This window comes from Miniopterus schreibersii (genome assembly GCF_964146895.1).
Source record: "Miniopterus schreibersii genome assembly, chromosome: 5".
Lineage (NCBI taxonomy): Eukaryota > Metazoa > Chordata > Mammalia > Chiroptera > Miniopteridae > Miniopterus > Miniopterus schreibersii.
The window spans coordinates 82,245,975-82,267,295 of NC_138106.1; the positions used below are offsets into that span (position 1 = coordinate 82,245,975).

The following is a 21,321-nucleotide window of genomic DNA, read 5'->3' on the forward strand; positions in this document are numbered from 1 at the left end:
AACATGTGCCAGGAATTGAACCATGAGCTCCTGGTTCATGGGTCAATGCTCAACCAATGAGCCATGCCAGCGGGGCTTATTTTTAGTTTTTCTAACCTTTAGGACGTTAAGATATTTAAACCTCTACTTGATTTGTCAATTTTAGTGACTATTAACCTTTGAAAAATTAACATATTAATGCACTTCTACTTTCTTCCAGCTCCTCTTACCCTTTCCCATCTAACAACAAATTGTATAACAAACTATATTAAAACTTACATATTAATATAAAGTCATATTGCTTTGCCAAACTTTATTATATTTGTATTATATTTTGTAATTATAATGAACTCTTAGTGCTTTGGGTACAGATTGATTCTGAAAATTAAAAACCAATAGACAATACTCATAATTTCATGCTAAGACCCAATAATGTGACTGGATTTATGCACAAGAAAATTAAATCCTATGTTCATAAAACTTGACTCTTAAAAGATGAACTTCCAACGTTCAGTTGCTTTTAGTTGTCTTCAGTGTTTCTGAGTTGGGCTCAATGGCCACACTTTCTTGATCCCCATATTGCTTTCTTTCTTTTATTCTTTCTTTCTTTCTGCTGAGAAACTCCTCGGGGAATTATTTCATATAGATGCCATGAGAAGTTCAACTTCTGAGTCCTTGCCTGTCCTGAAATTTCTTCATTTTGCTTCATTCTTTAATAATCCTATAACCTGGCATAAAACAATAGGCTTAAAGCCGCTTGCCCTCTGCGCTCTGAAGACGCCCATGCTTCGCTGCACTCTAGCACCCAGCACCGCTCAGCAGCGACTCTCAAGCCGCTGGATACCTGCTTATCTGCGCCCGTCCCTGCCCCTGCTCTTTCCTTCAGGGCTCCGGAAGGATGGCTGTTGGGCCTCTTGGATGCCTTCAAGGCTGTAGGCGTTTCCGTGCTCCTGTGCAGCCCTTGTACAGGATTTATTTCAGGATTCATATTTGTAGTTTCTAAGATCCAGTTCTTGTTCTCTGCTGCTGTTCAAATAGCGCGTGAGGGGGTTTGGGGGGGTAATGTCTTTGAGATGCTCTTACAATACACTCAAGTTGCTCTTTGTTCTTTGTTTTGCTTTTTTTCTTTCAGGATCAGTTAGTTGTTCAGTTTGTTTATCTTGGTCCTTCCTCTTCTATGCTACTGATTGACCTTAAGTGCCTGGTAATCCTTGGTTATCCATTTGTATTCTTAAATTAATGACTGTTAGGGAGCTAAAATGGAGTCCTGCAGCTGAGTAGGTCTGTTTTTGTGTGTGTGTTTTAAATTTTTATTTATTGATTTTTAGAGAGAGGGAAGAATGGGAAAAGAGAGAGAAACACTGATTTGCTGTTCCACCTATTTATGCATTCACGGGCTGATTCCCAAACGTGCCCTGACCGGGGATTGAACCTGCAATCCTGGCACATGATCCTGGCAGGGCAACGCTCTAACCAAATGAGCTGCCCTGCCAGGGCCTAAGTAGTTCTGTTCTCCAACAGGGCGTGCAGAGGGGAGTTTGACTGTGAGTCCTGTGTAGGTGGGTGACGTATGTCAGAGCCAGCTTCCTGCGAAGTGTCAGCAGGGAGCAGACAAGATGGACATCCCCACTATCACTAGAGTTAGGGTAAGGACACTTTACTGTGTGGCTGGAGCTCTTTCTGGGTAGAATGTGCCTGTCCCTCACCCAAGCCTGCTGAGCAGGTCCTAAGTAACCTCAAACTGTGCTCTGCTTGTCTGTCAGGCCCCAAACCCCTCAGGCAGGCTGCTCACAATTTTTAGAAAGCAGTTCTTTGGGCTTCTTGTGGAAATAGAAGCAACTCCTGCCAAATGCTCTGTATAAGGGGAGAGAAGGAGCCTGCCTGGCAGCTGTTCCAAGTTCACTCCTTGAACTTGAATGACAGGCCCCAGCCCCCTCTCTGCATTTGGTGGAGCCTGAGCTCGGAGCTCCTCGGGAATTCCATATAGAGCTTACCTCTCTTGTCTGGAGCCCTGGTGTCCCCTGCTCTGGTTTTCCATCAACCGGAGGCCACTTATTTTCTTTCTTGTAAGAACTTCTTCAATATTACTTGTGTACTGATGACAGCTTGCTTGTTTCCCAGGGCTGTTTTTTGTTTGCTTTTAAGTATTTGTTATCTCAGGAAGGAAGGACAGACCTGTGTGCTCAGGAGCCCTCTTGACCTTGGTTTCCTACATGGGAAGCTCTTTCCCAGATCAAATCTCCATTTCCTCTCATAAATCTTCCTAAGAAGATGCTTCTTTGATATTCCATAGCATTCTCTGGTGAATTTGGTGAGGTGTGTTTTTAAGGAAATCTGTCCTAAAAGGCCATAAAAATGCCACCACTATTGGCTCACCTTCCATTTATAATGGCCCTATCTCTTCAGGTCGAGCAATGTTGTTACTCTTTAGGAGCAGGTGAGTGCAGAGGAGCACAGATTTGGGAGCCAAACAGGCCTGGGCCCCCAACTGCCTCTGCTGCACATAATTTCTGAGAGGCTCCTTAGAGCCTCAGTTTCCTTGCCTGTAGAAAGGGATGCTAATACCTGCCTGGATTGTTTTTTACAAAGATAAATGAAATAATGTGAGAAAGCAAATACTATGTACGTACTTACCACACAGTAAGTTCTCAGGAAATGTGGATTTTGTTGTTACCCTTGGTCATCTGCCATCTTGACACAGAATTTCAGAAACAATCTTTGGTGCTGATTTAAGGAAAACAGAGACGTAGATGAATAATATATTGATTTTGTTAACTGTTTCATTGGGGGGGAGGGGAATCTAAACTTTAAATGTTGTCTAGGGATTGTTCTTCAATGTGCCTGTACTCTTGGTCCCTATACCTTGCTTCTCCAGGAGGTTAGACAGACAGAGCACCCCCAGGGACTTGCACAGGTAGGTTTGGCAGAGGAGTTCTTCACCCATTACAGGGCACAGTCATTTAAGAATGAAAACAAAACACCCCACTAATGCAATGTACCGAGGAGCAAAGCACCAAAAATGGAAGGTGGAGACACAAGAGAACTGAGAAACATGAAAAAAGGGACAGTTCTGAAATTGACTAAATTATTTGGAAAAATTTTGTTTGATAATTTTTGACGATACCCCAAATTATTACAAGAAAATGAAATCCAAAGAGGCAAAGGAACTTGAAAAACAATAGTTATCTTGTACTTGTTACCAGTAACAGTCATTTTAACTAGTAAAAGTCAATAAATTCCTGCCTTTCTATCATGTTAGTGATAACTCAGGTAACTGATTAAACTACTTGCAGAAAGAATGCAGGTTGTTAAATTACAATGCATTTAACTTCAGCCTTCTAAAAAGAGTTTGGATTATTTTTAAGTTATTTAAAACAAGCAATATGTTCTCATTTAAATCTAAGGAAATGTTTAAACACACACAACATCACTGCCACCACCACTAGCAGCACACATGCACAGAGTGGTAGGAAGTTCGTCCCTGGGGAGACCATATGGCATTGGGAGCCTCCAGAATTTGGAAAGGAGTACTTTCTAAAGAACAGATAAGATGCAAATATACTGTGCCTGATTTTACTGAAGAGATAAAAATGGGAGAAAATATTTCAAAGAAAATAGAATTCAGGATCTTCTTTGTACATTTGCTATTTGATTGTTAAATGTACTGTATTTAGAAGAACTGCTGACAACTATATAGGTATACTCATAAATGATGTTTTGTCTAAATTTCAGGATGATCTATAGGGATTTCTATCCAAGAATCCAAATGTCAGTCCAAACAGAAGAAAGTTGGCTTCAAGATTTGTCCAACAGAAAGAAGCCTGGTGAGTAGTTTGATTTCTTAGCTTTTGCTGAGTGGTGGGATGGAAAGAGCAGTGTAGGCCATTGGTAGATCAGGTTTGAATCCCAGCCCAACACTAACATTGTGATGGTTGGGCAAGTTGCTTCCTCCTCATATGTCGGCAATAATAAAACAAGGTTGAATATGTAAACTACTTGGCACTTAGTCTTTAAAAAATTGTAGCATTTATGTCCAAAGCAAGAAATAATCTGCCATTATATTTTGATGTATATCTTTATTTTTATTATAGAAGTAACAGATGCGTGCTGTTTTTTAAATGTCAAACCATTAAGGAATATATAATGTAAAAATTAAATTTTTAACATACCCCAATATAGTCCTCAAAAGTAATCTTTACGAATAACCTTTCCTTTTTATATTTGTTTTGTGTTGTATCACTTACTCATCAGGGGCTTTTTGAGCACCTATCAGAGACCAAACCCTATTCCAGGGAAACAGCAGTGAACAAAACAAGCAAAACCCCTGTCTCAATGATCTCCTATTAAAGTGTGGGAGGTAGAGGTAATGGTGAGATAAGTGACACCAAAACAAGTAAATATATAATACATGAGGTGACGTAAGTGCTAAGGAGAAATCAAGCAGGTAAAAGGGATGGAAAATGTTGGGCAGGAAGGATGCAAGATTACACAGGGTGCTTAGGGAAATCTTCACTGAGAAGCTGAAAAATTTGAGCAAAGACCTCAAGGAGGTGAGACTGTGAGCCACGACCATCTCTGCCGGAAGAGTGTTCCAGATCAAGGAGGCATCCCCTGTGGCTACAGGGGCATAATTAAGGAGGAGAACCTTAGGGGACAAGTCAAAGAGACAATGAGGACCAAGTCATTTTCAGTGGGAATGAAGTGGGAAGTCACTGGAGGGTTTGCACAAAGGAGTGACACAACCTAGCGTAAAAATGGACCAAATATATTTTTTTAAATGTTAATTATTGCCAAATTAATCTCTATAGTCAATGTAATTCTGATTGGATTTTTCATTGAAATTTGACAAGTTGATTCTTTGATCTGGGTTGGCAGTGTTAAAAGATAAACTGAGGCATTTTCAAATGTTTAAGTGTGTGTTTGAGCAGACATTCATTCGAATCCTGCAGCATCAGGCCAGAAGTGTTTAGCAACCCTCCACTGACAAGAGCTACGGGAGAGGTTTTTATAAAGAACACACGGAGCACACCGGGGAAATGACTTGATTGGCTGCAGCTTCAGGGTCACACTGTTTGGGGAAGCCTAGTTGGCTGTTTGTGATCGGCTGTTCTGAACCCTGAGGCATTTACAGGAATTGACTCTGACTTAGGTTTCAGTTTGCTTACATAGGACACCAAAGCACTGCCACCACCTCTAATGGCCTCCTTGTTTGATTAGCGTACCTGTCCTTTTTTTTTTTTTTTCCTAAATATATCTTTATTGATTTCAGAAAGAAGAAGGGAGAGAGAGAGAGACAGAAACATCAATGATGAGAGTCATTGATTGGCTGCCTCCTACAAGCCCCTAACTGGGGATCGAGCCTGTAGCCCAGGCATGTGCCCTGACCAGGAACTGAACCCCGATATCCTGGATCCTAGGTCAATGCTCAACCACTGAGCCACACCCAGCCAGTCCCTGTCCATTTTTTAATGATTCTTTTCCAGTTTTTCTTTCCATAGGCAACTCATATGCAGCTCTTATTAGTTTATTCCTAGGTACTTTTTAGTCTTTTTATTGATATAACAATTAGAATCTTTTTTCCTATTATATTTTCTAATTGGTTATGTCACTGTATAGGAAAGCTGTTGATTTCTATGTGTTAATCTTGTATCTCTGACCCTCTTATTAATTCTAATACTTTGTCAGTTGAAAGCCTATTAGACAATTACATTTCCTGTGAATAACAGCAGTTTTATTTCTTCTTTAATTTTTTTACTGAGCAATGTGTTGTGCACATCTTTCCATGTCAGGAAAGGGTGTCTAATTATCTGAATGACTACATGGGATCCCATATGTACAATTATTGTGACTTATGTAATAAATCTGAGTGCTGGGCATTTCAGGGTTGGTTTGATTTGGTTCTTCAAGCTCTTCCCAATAGCAAGTGATGCCTTAATGAAAATCTTTGTGCACTGATGTTTTTATACAGCAGGTCCTTGAATAATGTCATTTCATATAATGTTGATGAGTTACCATAGGAACTTACTACTTGTATACCAATAGTCAATGGTAAAATCAATTTTGTTATAGGTTATTTCACTTAAAGTCACAGAACCTGTTGATGACTTAAATGAGGACTTATACTGTACCAGTGCTTGCATTTCTGTTGGGCAAAATGCTTAAGACATATTTAAAATGTTTTCAAATACTCCACGTAGAAAGTGTGTCACCTCTGGAGCCTGTCTCTTTCCCCAGCAGCAGCTCTCGCTGTCCCTGCTCTGCTGGGAGACGGGCCAGCCCCCTCCCTTTGCCTCTGAGCGATTGTAGATTGTTCTGATTGGTTTTTCATCATTCCAATCCCATGTGCTTAAACTTCTAGATTTACTGAAAGTCACTGTGTGTTGATAGCTGCCTTCCCTTCCCCATTTCCAGTCCTGCCCTGGAGTCTGTGGAGGAAATAAGACTGGTGGTTTGGTTCACAGTGTTGAACTTGAACCCCCTACCCCTGCCCCAGCACCAGTCTACCTGAAAAATCTTTCATAGAATAGCAGACATAAAGTAAACACATAGTACTTAAGAAAAGCACAAAATAACAGGATCTGCAAGTCATGATTATAATCAAGTAAAATATGCATCCATGTAGTGTTCTAGTGCTAGAAAGGGACAGAAACATTTTAAAATGTGAGGCATTAGAGTGGTGGGTTTCCTCTCTTTGTTCCTTATTGTTGATAAAATGTTATTTAGAAAAAGGCCCAAAAAAAGTTATAAACACAATAATGGTAATTATTTTTCCAAGAGGCATATCTTCTTTCTTTTCTTTATTTTTTACCCTCACCCGAGGATATTTTTCCTTTGCTTTTATTTATTTATTTATTTTTAAAATGTATCTTTATTGATTTCAGAGAGAAGAAGGGAGAGGGAGAGAGAGAGATAGAAACATCAATGATGAGAGAGTCACTGATCAGCTGCCTCCTGCACGCCCCCGACTGGGGATGGAGCCCACAACCCGGGCATGTGCCCTCACCGGGAATCGAACCCCGATAGCCTGGATCCTAGGTCGATGCTCAACCGCTGAGCCACACCCGGCTGGGGCTTCCTTTGCTTTTAGATAGAGTGGAAGGGAGTGGAGGGGAGAGAGAGAGGGAGAGAAACATCGATGAGAGAGACACATCGATCCGCTGCCTCCTGAAAGAGCCTGACCCGGCCGGGGATTGAGCCTGCAACCCAGGTACATGCCCTTGACTGGGAATCAAACCCGAAACCCTTTGGTCCATGGACTGACTCTCTAACCACTGAGCCAAACCAGCCAGGGCCATTTTTTTCTTGTACATTAAACTTCTTTCCTACTTTGTCAGGATTAATGACAAACATATACTCTTTTTACAGGGAAGAAGAAAGCCTCTATACAGAAGGAACCTAAACGTGAAAATACAGCTTCTACGTTAAGAGGTGAATGGATGTTTGGAGTCATCCCTGTGCCTGCAAAGGCAAACCGCTATTAGGGAGCCAACTTAACTTGGATGGTTCCCATGCCCTTTAGAAAAGCCCTCCCCTAAGAATGTATGCAAGAAGGTGGTGAAAGGCAGGGCTTCAGCGCATTTAAAGTGTGCCTGCGTGTGCGTGTGTGCGTGTGTGCGTGTCTGCGTGTGCGTGATGGGCTGGGATCTCCAACTAGAGAGGATGGGACACGCTGCACTAAGGCTTTACGCTTTCCTTCTAAATCTATCCTTCTTTCTTCAGAAAAATGGGTAATTAATCCAGAAGAGCTAAAACTAAGTATTTTATGTGAGCTGGAGGTAAGAAATGTTTATCAGCCCAACTAGCAAACCCTCCTCATGGTGAAAGTTGATCATTCAATCTTCAACTTTCTCTTTCTGTCTTTCTCTCTAAAATTTAGTTTGAGGAAGACTTCATAACACTGTTTGAGCCTTCTCTGAGAACGTTACCCAGCGTGGGCCCGCCACCCTGCCTGGCATTCAAAGGGGAGCTTTCCCCTATAGGAAGTGACTTCAAGGTGATTTTAACTCTTTCATTTTTTTACTTTAATAAATGATGTGAAAAGCCACATGATGATTTGCACAAAAGACAGTGAACATACTTTAAAAAAACACAGGCAAAGAGTCCATTACTTGAAACAGCCCTTGGACAGGAGGCTAGATTAGTTTCCTAGGGCTGCTGTCACAAAGGACCACAGAGAAGGTGGCTTAAAATGACAAACACACATTGTCTTCCAGTTCTGAAGGTCAGGAGTCCAGAATCAGGGAGTCAGCATCCAGCGTCCAAGAGGGAAGCACTTCTTGCCTCTTCCTGGCTCCTGGTTGTGGGCGTCAGTCCTTATACTTGGCTGGCAGACGCATCTCTCCCTCTCGATCTTTGCGGTCCCGGCGTTCTGCTTGCCTGTGTCCAAGTATCTCTCTTCTCCAAGGACACCAGTCGTGTTGGATTAGGGCCCACCCTAATGACCTCATCTAAACCTGATGACATCTACAAATACCCCTTTTCTAGATAAGGCGACATTCACAGTTTCCAAGCGTTAGGACTTCAATGTGTCTTTTCACGGGAGCATAATTCAACCTGTAACAGTGACCATAGCACCTGGAAACATAGGTTTGCCATATTTGATCTTGTTAACTGACCAATTAATGCCTGTGCTTGATGGGCAAGGGAAAGGCCACCTTAGTCATTCCAACAGGATGATCCAGCACCTGCTTCTCCAGAGTGGCGAGGGATTGCCTGGGGGATGATTATTTCCAAACTTGGTGTGACGGCCACTTGGAGAGAGGACATAGCCCCACATCACAGCCCCTCTGGTTACTTCTTCTGGGTGCCCTAAGGCCAATCATGCAAGTCAGCCTGTCGCAGGTGGTGTGCAGGAGTTGGCGGGAACACTGCGTGGACATCCTGACACGTTGCTCCTTGTGCAGCACATCGACTATATCATGCCATTTAACATCAACCAAGCCCAGGTCTCTAAACATTCTGGTCACCCTGTTGACTCTCTGGGTTGAAATTCTTTATTCAATCATAACAGCTTCCTTCTTCTGAACCACAAAGGCTGGTATCCAGGGAAGCTTCTTGAGCTTTCTTCCTCTGACCCCCAGAGATGGGCCTGAACATAAGGAAGAGCCTTTCTTCCAGGAGCTTCCCTGCATTAGCACCTGGGCAGGGCCGGCTCCTCCTGCTCCTTGGCCAGACCTTCCAGGCCCTCTGAGATGGGCTTGAACACTGTCTAGTTCCGGAGCAATGCAGCCAGCTTGCCCACTTCCCCTCCAGTCGCTCCCTCTTCAGTGTAGGCCTCAGCCCCACTCCTGGTCTTCTGAAGCATCTCCACCTCGCTTCACCCCAGGTGAAGGGGTAGAGGGATTGTGGGCTGAGGAGCTCACTACCAAGACCCTTGTATGGAACAAGTTGTAGATGGCCTGGCCTTGTCAAGCCCTCCTTGTGCCCTGCTCCCTCGTCTGGGAGCCATCCTAGATTTTACACCACCATATCTCTATTACTAGGCTATCTCTATTACCCCACCCACCCACTAAGTCCTCTGCTTTCAGCTACACTCTTGTGTAGTTTCAATGGCTAAAGGTATTGGGTGATGAACCCCTGACTGTACTGGCCACCTCAGCTGCACTTTGGCCCCACAATGGTCATCTTGCCAGTCCCAGAGAATGGTTTCTATGGCAAATACAGATACCCTGGTTGCATTTGTGACTGTAAGTGATGATCTTGGTCCTTTCCTGGAGGCCTGTGCTGAGGCCTGCTTGCAGTCATGACCTCAGATCTCCAACATGGCCACTCACGGTGCATCAGTCACTCACTGAGCCACCTGAACTTCTAACTCCAGATCTCCCTCTTGCTTCCCCTGGTCTCCTCCTCCCCCTCCTGAGTTCCCTTCAAAGCTCAGACAGGAGAATTCAGAGCCCCATCCTGGGCTTCCCCTTGAGAAAGGACTCGAATTTAGGAAGGTGATCATTGTAAAGGTGGCCTACATAGTAATGTCAAGACTTTTTTACCTGACACTTCTTGAAAGGGTTTATGGTATTCAAACTCCATAGAACATTTACCTACAATCTGATATGTGTAATCTTCTGCCTCTCGCATCTGGTTACACACTGTATCTCCCTCCCCAGCAAGGGGCTCTGGTTTCAACAGTCATTTCTGCAACTTTCTTCTTACACTAAGGAGGCATCCGCAGGACCCCACACAGCTCCTGATGGGCTCGGCTGTGCTCAGGTGAACTGCACCAGACAGAGGCCCTCAAACACCACTTCAGAGTCCTCAACCCTCACCAACCCATGAACAGAAGTGATGTGTCATTCTGGAATATACATATTTTTCTGGCTTGCTTCCTTCTAGTATAGGATCTCAGCCTCCTGGAGGTTTCCCACCAACCATTTCTGGGGGTCTTCAGGGGGTCTGACAGGTGTTCTCAATGTCTGTACATCTTCCCTGTCCCTACTGTCCTGGTGAACGCTCACTGGCCTCCCCCAGAGCTCTGGCTCCTGCTGCTCTCAGAGGCTCTTGTGGGCAGGTGTTCACTTTTTCCCTCTCTCAAGGAACAAGAGGAGGAGATGTTGCCCAAGTGTGAATTTTGTGGGAGCGATCTAAGAGCATTTCTTTCTGATTTGGATGTTTATTCTGACGACAATAACTCTGAACCAATAAAACAGGTAAGTTCTAAAGCAGGTTTACTGAGGAAATAGTGTTGTTTTTAAATACCACTTTTAAATATGTAGTATTTTCTCCTGCATCTTTCCCTTGCATTACCATTCTTAAAAGTTATGTGTTAGCAGTCTGGGAAACACAAATCCTAACCACAATGGGATACCATTCCACAGCCACTAGGATGGCTATAATAAAAAAGACAGATAATAACGAGTGTTGGCAAGGAGGTGGAGAAACTGGAACTCTCATACTCTGTTGAAGGGGAATGTAAGATGGTACAGCCATGTTGGAAAAAAGTCGGGTAGTTCCTGAAAAAGTTAAAGGTACAATTGCCATATAATCCAGCAATTCCATTTCTAGGTACATACCCAAGAAAACTGACAATATTTGTCCACACAAAAACTTGTACACAAGTGTTCCCAGCAGCATGATTTATAACAGCCCAAAGGTGAAAACAATCCAATGCCCTTCCACTGATAAATGGGCAAATAAATATGGTGTATTCATAAAAATATTATTCAGTCACAAGAACTGAAGTACTAATACGTGCTACAACCTAGATGAACCTTGAAAACATTATGCTCAGTGAAAGAAGCCAATCACAAAGTACCACATACTGTATGATTCCATGTATATGAATTGTACAGAACAGGCAATGTACAGAGACAAAATAGGTCAGTGGTTGCCAAGGGCTGAGAGGAGGGGAGGAGAGGGAGGGAGTGTTAATGGGTAACGATTTCATGTTCTAAAATTGATTGTGGTGATGATTACACAACTCTGTATACACTAAACACCATTGAACTGCACACTTTAAATAAGTTAATTGTATGGTGTATGAATTATAACTCAATAAATTTGTTATAAAAAAAGTTACTATAGATTGTTATTCAACCGCATTAGCCATGTTTGGTTTTTACCCCCTGTAGTTACCTTTATCCAGAACTAAAAAGATGAAAATGATCTTCGTTTTTAGGCTTCCTGTTGTAATAATTTCCAAAATCTGATTGACTACATCTATGAGGAAAAACAAAAAATCCAAAGCTCTAAAGAAGAATTCATCAGTATCTACCCTCATGCAGCCCACGGCACTGAGATGGACAGACTCAAAGAAAAGGAAAAGGCCCTCGGGAGGTGACATTGAGCCTTTAATATTGAAGCTTAATCTGCATTTGTCAAAGTGGTTCTTCACCTTCAGGGACTAGGACAGCAGTGTGGTGATGGGGGGGCGGGGAGGGCTGGAGATGGAGAAGGGTGTGGGAGGGATAAATGGTGATGGCAAAAATAAAATAAAGAGATTAAAAAGAAAAGAAACTCAGGTTCACTTAGAGAGCTCTTCGTAAAATGAACCTTGTTTTTCAAAGTACATAATTGCGAAGATAAATTCCCAATGAAGAAATAAAATTGGCCAAACAAACCTATTGCAATTCCTGTGGATGTTATGAGATTCAGAAACTCCCAGAAACTCAATGAGCTCACTGATTTAAGGTAGAAATTTACCAACCCAGAATCTCAGGGTGATTCAGAATTCCTATATTGGAGAAATTTGTCCACTAGAGTGGAGATCCATGTGTTTTGATTAAATAACTAGATTCACAAGTAATAACAGGTAAAAATCACAGGGGATGACATTTAAACAGTTAAAATTAGTCATATACTTTTTAAAGCTTAAAACATTTCAGATTTATGCATCATTTTTATTTTTGTTTTGTAGAAAACAGGAGCAACAAATGGCCAGACATTGGGCAATAAAAAGAAATGAACATACTAGTTTCTCTGAAGAAGGTGAGTTCATCAATGCTCATGTTACAGATCAGGTGTACATCAGAAACCTCACATGTTTGACCAAGAGCTAACACTGGCATATTTAAAAAACACTACTTCAAGTTTTCATTTTTGTTGATGCATTAGTCAGAACAGCTCAGAAAATCCAGTTTCAAGTCGTCCAGCTTTGGAAGTTTTTAGTCTTCATCTCGCTGTTAGTGATTGAAATGAATTAGCAACATCTATTGAGCACTTTACAGATAACTGCAAAGAGCTCTTGAGTTCATTGTCTCTTGTTTTATTAAGCACACATTCCATTTTGAGGTATAGAAAGTCTGTCAAAAAGAAATCAGATTTCTTTCTTCACACAGGTCCCAGCAGTCAGCCAGCCAGTCTAATTATAGCGCTGGAACAGTTGAAGAAGCACTCATTTTAGAACCACAAGTTCTGGATTTATATCTTTTCTTTCCTACTCATAGACTGTCTGCTTTGGGGTAAATTTCTTAATCTTTCTGAGCATCAGGCTCCTCCTCTACCACTCAGTGCTATTGAGAAGACATTGAGAGACGATATGTGTTTGTTTGTTTTTGTTTTTAACTAAATCTCTAGTATAAAGTTCCTTGATAGTCAACTGTTTCCTACTAAATCTAAGTCCAGAAAATTGCACTTAGCCGATCGCTTTTCTTCTTTTAACAAAGGAATGGTATCTTTTTCTTTTTTAACCAAAGAAGGTTCCTCACTTTAATTTAGTGAAGGTCTTCATTTTTATTCCATTAAAAAATGCCTGACAAATCAATGCATTTGCAATAGAGTTTACAATTTCACTTTAGAATAGAAGTTTTGGAAAATTTAAAACATATATGTACTTTCATGTGCTTCTTTTCCCATTAGATTCAAAGCACTATAAAACAATTTCTTATCAACTTTCCGTGGATATTTCAGAAAAAAAGAAACCTGATGACAGACTATTTGATTTTATATTAGACAAAAGACACATATCCATTGCTTGTTGTGATTCTAGGACAGCATGTGGGAAGGTAATTAGCTTGTAATTTTTTTACTTGCTACTCTTTAAAAATTAGTTTTACCTAAATTTTAAAAGCTGTCATGATGAATGTGGCAGCTTGGGTACATGGCATATTTAACTATATGTCAAAAAGAATTGGTATAGACTTGGCCTTTTAACTTCTTCTAGACTTTACAACAATACTTTACATATGATTTATGGGGGACTAGTTTGGTTAAAGCCCTTCTACTTTAAAATGTGTTAATTGTACATTAAGGAACATTTGGAACCCTTTGAAAACTAAAAAAAAAGGAGGGGGAGTCACCAAAAGTCTCAACCACTTCCTAAAAATTATTATTAATATTTCAATATTTTCTAGACCTGCAGTAGCCAAAATAGTAGCAACTATTACATACGGCTAAATTTAAAATAATTAAAATTGAATATAATTTAAAATGTAATTCTTTAGTCACATTAGCCACATGTCAAGTATTAAAAAGCTGTGTGTAACTAATGGCTACCAAATTGCAGTGCAGATATGGAACATTTTTATGGTCACCAAAAGTTCTATTAGATAATGCCATTCTAGACTTTTTTATGATTGGATTTTTGTTAACATCCTTGTACTTATATTGCATGTTAGGGTTTGGCCAGTGATGCGGGCTGTGAAAGAATTCACAACTAAGAGAAGACATGCAGAGAGGAAATTTATTTTACTTTCCAAGAGAGGAAAGGGCCCGTGCATTGCTGATCAATACAAGGACCAGAAACAAAGGGCAGCCTGCTCTTTTAGGCAGGTGCTGTTGCTAGGCAACAAGGAGGTGATGCTTGTCTTGAAGTTGAGCAGTTCGCAGGGAGGTTGTCTTGAAAAGTTACAGTTTGTTTGCTTTCCAGGAGACAGTCCAGCAGATGTCCTAGGGAGGGGTCTTATCAGTATTTTTCCCAGGCCTGTAAAACATGCTTTGAGCAAAAGTTATGAGGAGTTCAAAAAAGGCCAGTTTGAAGGGGAGGAGGAAGGGAACTTTCTACTAACTAGAGACTGCTTGGTGCGAATTATCCCTGAGCTGTGCAAACAGCAGGGAGAAGGGGGATGCAGGAATGTAGCCTTGAGGGTAGCTTACCTTGTCCCGCAGTTTGAACAGAGAGGACATCAATCTTGGGGCTTAATTACCAGGTGCTTCTCATAAATTGTGGAAGGCCACAGCAAGAAAAAAGAGATGCCCTTTTCCTGTCCTTACATTATATATGTAATTTTTACCTCTTTTTAAACTCAATTATAAAAAAAATTTACCATGATGTTGTGTAGCTTATATTGACATTATTTTAATATCTTTGTGCTTTTTTCATATAGTTTATCTAACCATTCCCCTCTTATTGGACATAGATTATTAACAATTTTTTGCTATACTAAGTAACATAGCTCTGAATATCTTTGTGTATAAATTTATTTTTTAGCTCTGGCCGCCAGTTTAGTTCAGTGGCTAGAAGGTCAACCCGTGGTCTGAAGGGTCTCATGTTCAATTCCAGCCAAGGGCACATGCCTCAGTTGCAGGCTCAGTTTCTCTCATATTGGTGTTTCTCTCTCTGTCTCTCTCTCTCTCTCTCTCCCTTCCACTCTCTCTGAAAAGCAATGGAGGGAATATCTTCTGTGAGAATTTTTAAAAATATATTTTTTATATAAGTGTAATTTCTCAGAATAGATTCATAGAAGTTAAATTACTGAGACCAGGTTTGTTTCTCTTGGGTGACATAGAACTTTAGGGGAGGCAGTGAACTGAGGAGCCTGACAAAATCAAATACAAATACTGTCTGGGGGAAGATTACTCATCCAGCCCTCAAATTACTCCTATAAATTATCTTTCAAGTTCAATTACCAGTACATATGTAAAAGAATCAAGAACATTAGGAAACAACACCACAATAAAAAATCCAGAGAAATAACATCTAATAAGAAAAGATCTGCAAAGACTTTGGAAACTGAAGTAATCTAACCATTTTTATGAAAACAAAAGATTGGCTTCAAGATATTTGGAGGGAACAGAAAACTATAAAGTGACAAAACAGGTTTGAAAATAAAAAATAAAAAGGAGAACAGAAAGATAATCAGGCAGAGGTAGTATTTGAAGAGATAATGGATAGTTTTCCAGAACTGAGAAAAGTGACTGACCCACAGATTTAAGAAGCCCAACGAATCCCAAGCAAGGTGATTTTTTTTATTTTTATTTTTTGTAAATCCTAGACACTTTGCAGTGGCAAATACATAACTTAACTTCAGATTTTGATAAATTAAGTTTGCTTACTGAAATGTCTAGAGTAGCCAGAAAAATAACAGAAGCAGAGAGTACAATCTCCCAGCTAGTAGTGGTAGAACAAAAAAATAGAACAATTTATTTTAAATACCCCCAAAGGACAAGAAAGGATAAGAGAAAAGGAAAACAGGTAACGAGGGACAAGTGCAAAACATCAAGGAATGTCAGTAATTATATGTAAATAGACTAAATACTCATTAATAGACAAAGGCTGTCCACTAAAAAAATAAAATGTCAACCATATACTGTTTATAAGAGACACATCTAAAATATAAGGATACAAAAAGATTAAATAAGTAAAAATGATAGATCATGAAAATACTAAAGTGCATTACTAGAGATAAAGAGGATCACTTAATAATGAGAAAAGTTTTAGTCCACCACAAATACAGAACATTATAATATATTTTCCCATATTAACATAGCCTCAAAATATATAAAAGAAAATTTCATAGAGACAAAAGAAAATATTTTCAATCCATAATCATAATGGAATACTTTAACCTACCTCTCTCATAAGTGAGAGGACTATTAGACCAAAAAGGAGCAATAATACAATAGGATACTTGAACAACCCATTTAACAAGTTTGTTCATGGAATGGCAGATTAAATATTTTAAATATGACATTCTTCCCAAATTTCAAATTCCTACAGGATGGTATAGTTGTGTAAGCTGGGAAAGGGAGGTGTTGACAAGTTGATTCTAAAGTTTACATGGAAATATAAAGAATGTAGAATAGCCAAGACATTCCTGAGAACAGGCTGGGAGGAAGGAAAAGTGCTTAACCAGTTAGTAAAATCTCTTACAAAACAGAGGAATTAAGATGGTGCAGTGCTAGGGCAGGGCAAACAGATTAGAGTCCAGAAGCAGACACACGTGTGTAAACAGCTGATGAGTGACAGCAGTGGCCCTGCACAGTAATGGAGAGAGGAAAGTCTGTCCAATACATAGTGCTGGGACAGTCAGGTATCCAAATTATTTCAGTGAAATTGGAACCACTACATCACAGCATATGTAAAAATCAATTCCAAGTGGATTAAAGACCTAAGTGTGAAATGCAAAACTATAAAGATTTCCTTAATATAGGAAAATAGCCGTATTACCTCAGGTTAGGGAAAGATTTACTAACTGATGAAAAAAGCAGTAACCATAAAGATTTGATAAATTAAAATTAAAGTTGTGGCCCTGGCAAGTGTGGTTCAGTTGGTCGGCCATCATCCTTTGCACTGAAAAGTTGCTGGTTTGATTCTGGGTCAGAGCATATGCCCGGGTTGTGGGCTTGATCCCCAGTAGGGGGCATGTATGAGGCAGCAGATCAATGTTGAGCTCTCACATTGGTGTTTCTCTCTCTCTCCCTCTCCCTTCCTTTCTCTCTAAATATCAATAAAAAATCTTTAAAAAAAATTTAAGTTGTGTCCAGGCCAGCGTGGCTCAGCAGTTGAGCATCGACCTAGGATCCAGGAGATTGAGGTTCGATTCCCGGTCAGGGCACATGCCCGGGTTGCAGGCTCCATCCCCAGTGGAGGGCATTCGGGAGGCAGCCGATCAATACCCTCTCATCATTGATGTTTCTATCTCTCTCTCTCCCTCTCCCTTCTCTCTGAAATCAATAAAGACATTAAAAAAAAAAATTAAAGTTGTGAAAGACAAGCCAAGAGAAGGTAGATAGATATTTGCAGCACGTGTGACATACAAACGCTTACGTGCTAAATGTAAAAAGACATTTAAAAAGTCAATAGATAATAAACAATCTATTTTCTAAAAAGATAATAGAAAGTGAGCCAAAAAAACTTGCATACTTCTCAAAGGAGAAAATTCAAATGACCTATAAACATATGTGAAGGAGCTCAACCCCATTAGTAACCTGGGAAAGGAAAATTAAAATACAATTAGGGATCAGTACATACCTACATACTTATCATATTGGCAAAAAAAAAAAAAAAAAAAAAGTAAAGCCTGATAATACTGTGTTGGAAAAAATATAGAGCAACAGTTGCTATCATTTGCCTCTAGTGGGAATGTAAGTTGGTACAACATGGAAATTATTTTGGCATCATCTAGGGAACTGGAATACAGGCATCTTGGGATTTAGCAATCCCACCTCTGGGTGTAGTATCCGAGAGGAACTGGGTACCAGTATACATGCATAAGAATGCTCGTAGTATCATTGTTTATAATATACAAATAAAACTTATTGGGCTACAGCTACATACTGGGACATGTATAAATGTTGACAGAAAAATAAAATATTAAAAATACATAATGTATGATTCCATTTGTGTAGAATTCAAAATGGGAAAAATTAAACTATACTGTCTAGAAATTATGAAAGTACAGAGAAGCTACTTTGAAATCAGACTCGTGGTTGTGTGTAGGAAGGATATTGGCTTTGGGAGAGACACTGAGCGCCTCTAGACTCTCAGCACTGTTCTCTTTCTTGACTCGGGTGGTGATAACATGGGTGTTTACAATTACTGATTCAGAAAATAGCATGTTTTAGCAATTATCTAAATGTATTTCATATTTCATAATTTTTAAAAGTGAAAAATGTATTATCTTCTAAAATAAATGGCAACATTTACATAAAAATTTAGATTGCTCCACTGTTTGGCCTTAGGAACTCTTGTATCCATTTTATCACAATTCAAAATTAGAAATAAATAGAATCAAATTGAATCTTTATTTTCTTATAAAACATTGTTGGGGCCAAATTCATCTCCCTATGAAGCATTATCTATGAAAGAGCTAAACTCGGAGGTGAAGTAGGAGCTCGCTCCGCTAGTGCTTTGCTCAGATGAACTTCAAGATCACCCTTGAAAGACAGCAGGTACTGCAGCTGCCACTGGGACTTAAAGTCAGTTTACTGAAGTATAACTTACATAGAGTAAAATTTGCCTCTTTTGGATGTACAACTCTATGAATTTTGAGTTATGTAACTACCAAGACAATCAGGATATAGAATATTTTCATTGTTGTAGGGCTGGTTTTTATCTTCTGTTTTGTTTTTATAGTAATTTGTGTATAAAGTAAAACAAAAACCCTTTAAACAGATATGTAATGTCAGATTTTTGCCAGAAGGTTTTATCAAATTATCTGCAGGGATTAGGGACCATCTTTAATGATTTTCCCTAAATCATTAAAGGATTTTTAAGGATTTTTCCCTGTCTCCAAAAATTTAAATTAAGAAATAATTTGTATCACTGTCTAGCGAGCAAAGGATGTCTGTTGTGATACTTAATGCATTCTATAGGAAACAATTAACAGTTAAGTGTCCTTTTATCTTCTGTGGGTCACAGATCGTGAGGAATGAGCTCTTGGAGAAGCACTATAAACATGGGGGCAAGTTTCTGACTTCATTTCCAGATGGGACAATGCAAATATTGTATCCTTTCTAGAAACAAGTTACTTTTATTAGCTTTATTTCTTCACAAAAAGACATAAAGAAAAAATTCATAGAAATATATTTTTTAAATAGATATTACCACCAAATTCTACCACAGAAAAGCTGTTAACATCTTTTCATATAACATTTCTTACTTTTTTCTATAGGCATGTAATTTTTTAAATCAGTTCTTCAACTATTCATATTTTACATATATTATACAATAGATAATGTTATGAGTATATAATGTGCAATAAATATAGAGATATAACATCATTTTATAACTACATGGTATTTCATCATAGAAATGTACTATAATTCTTTTAACCTGTCCCCTATTGCTAAACAAAGGTGTTTTCACAATTTTTTGCTATGATATACAATAGCTAAATGAGCAGATTTGTGCATATTTCCTTTCATACTTATCACTTATTTTCTTGAACTAAATACCTAGTAGTAGAAATTCTAGGTAAGAAGTTGGGGCATTTTTAAAGCTTTGATAGATTTTTGCCTCCAGAAAATGTGCAGAAGTTTACACATGAGCAGCATGTTATTTTTTAATACAAAAATTCAATATCCATTTTATGGGAAGTACGTTATTGATCACTTGAAATTCTGCCCGATGGCCAGGCCATTCAGTATTTTGACATAAAGGCTATTTAATACCTTGAGGAAAGCAAGAACAAACAAAAATCCCAATGAAATGGGGAGGACTTTTTGGTGAATCAGGGCCTCACTTTGAAGGAGAAAGTCATTTTTAGTAGTTTTCTAAATGTTTAGTCAAAGCTCAATAATTAACCAGAAAACGACTTTCATGGCACAGGAAGTGTGATGAAGGTTTAGTTCCCTAGACCCTATGAGAAAGTGTGTAGGTTTTGTTTTAATTGTACCAATAAATTTTAAATAATTTCCATGCCCTGGCTATAATTCTTTTTTTTATCTTTATTGATTTCAGAGAGAGGAAGGGAGAGGGAGGGAGAGAGAGATAGAAACATCAGTGATGAGAGAGTCATTGATCGAGCCCGCAACCCGGGCATGTGCCCTGACCAGGAATCGAACCCCAATCGCCTGGATCCCAGGTCCACATTCAACCGCTGAGCCACGCCCAGCCAGGCCTGGCTGTAATTCTTTTTTTTTTCTTCTTTTTTTTAATATATCTTTATTGATTTCAGAGAGGAAAGGAAAGGGAGAGGGAGAGAGAAACATCAATGATGAGAGAGTCATTGATCGGCTGCCTCCTGCACGCCCCCGACTGGGGATGGAGCCCGCAACCCCGGCATGTGCCCTGACCAGGAATCAAACCCCCATCGCCTGGATCCCAGGTTGACGCTCAACCGCTGAGCCACGCCCGGCCGACCTGGCTGTAATTCTTAACTCTTGAGAACTGTGGCTGATTTTCAAAATGGTTCAGTATCAATCTTGTGTTTACTTCATCTCTGGACTTCTGGTCAGTTTGGATAGAACTAAGTATTAACAGTTAGTGAGTTATCCTCAGTATATTTTATTCCTTTTGGTGCTATTATAAATGGAATTATTTTGTTTTTTTGGTTTTTTTAAAATATCTTTATTGATTTCAGAGAGAGGAAGGGAGAGGGAGAGAGAGAGATAGAAACATCAATGATGAGAGAGTCATTGATTGGCTGCAGCCCACAACCTGGGCATGTGCCCTGACCGGGAATCAAACCCCGATCTCCTGGATCCTAGGTCGATGCTCAACCGCTGAGCCACACCCGGCTGGGCTGGAATTATTTTCTTAATTTCACTTTCAGAATGTTCACTGCTAGAGTAAAGAGATACAATTTATTTTTATATATTGACCTTGTAGCTGACAACCCTGCTGAATTCATTTGTTAGTTCTACTATAGTGTTTTGTAAACTCCTTAGGATTTTCTCTATATAAGAGCCTGTCTTCTGAAAATAGGGATTGTTTTCCTTCTTCCATTTCCAATCTGGATGCCTTTCATTTCTTCTTTTTGATAAAATTTCCCTGACTAGAGCCTCCAGTGCAATGCTGAATAGAAGTGGGGAGAGTGGATATTTTTGTTTAGTTCCTGATCTTAAAGGGAAAACACTCAGTCTTTATTAGGTTTTCCTATTTTTTTTTATTCTATCAATATAGTATATTTCATTAATTGATTTTGAAATGTTAAACCAACCTTGCATTACTGGGAAAAGCTCCATTTTGTCTCGTACATAATCCCTTTTGCATGATGCCAGATTCCATTTTCTAATGTTATGTTGAAG

The 21,321-nt window shown here is 39.5% G+C and overlaps 1 protein-coding gene across 1 annotated transcript in view; it reads left to right on the top strand.

Annotated features, from left to right (window-relative positions):
* ERICH6 (glutamate rich 6) overlaps positions 1-21,321 on the top strand; it is a gene marked incomplete at both ends in the record, with an annotated part of 37,866 nt that overhangs the window by 3,925 nt on the left and 12,620 nt on the right. Inside the window, 9 exons of the mRNA XM_081138003.1 lie at positions 3,712-3,803; positions 7,345-7,407; positions 7,699-7,754; positions 7,856-7,972; positions 10,509-10,622; positions 11,591-11,748; positions 12,329-12,399; positions 13,270-13,415; positions 18,992-19,077. Coding sequence (XP_080994129.1) covers positions 3,712-3,803; positions 7,345-7,407; positions 7,699-7,754; positions 7,856-7,972; positions 10,509-10,622; positions 11,591-11,748; positions 12,329-12,399; positions 13,270-13,415; positions 18,992-19,077 — 903 coding nt within the window. The remainder of the gene's footprint in view (positions 1-3,711; positions 3,804-7,344; positions 7,408-7,698; positions 7,755-7,855; positions 7,973-10,508; positions 10,623-11,590; positions 11,749-12,328; positions 12,400-13,269; positions 13,416-18,991; positions 19,078-21,321) is intronic.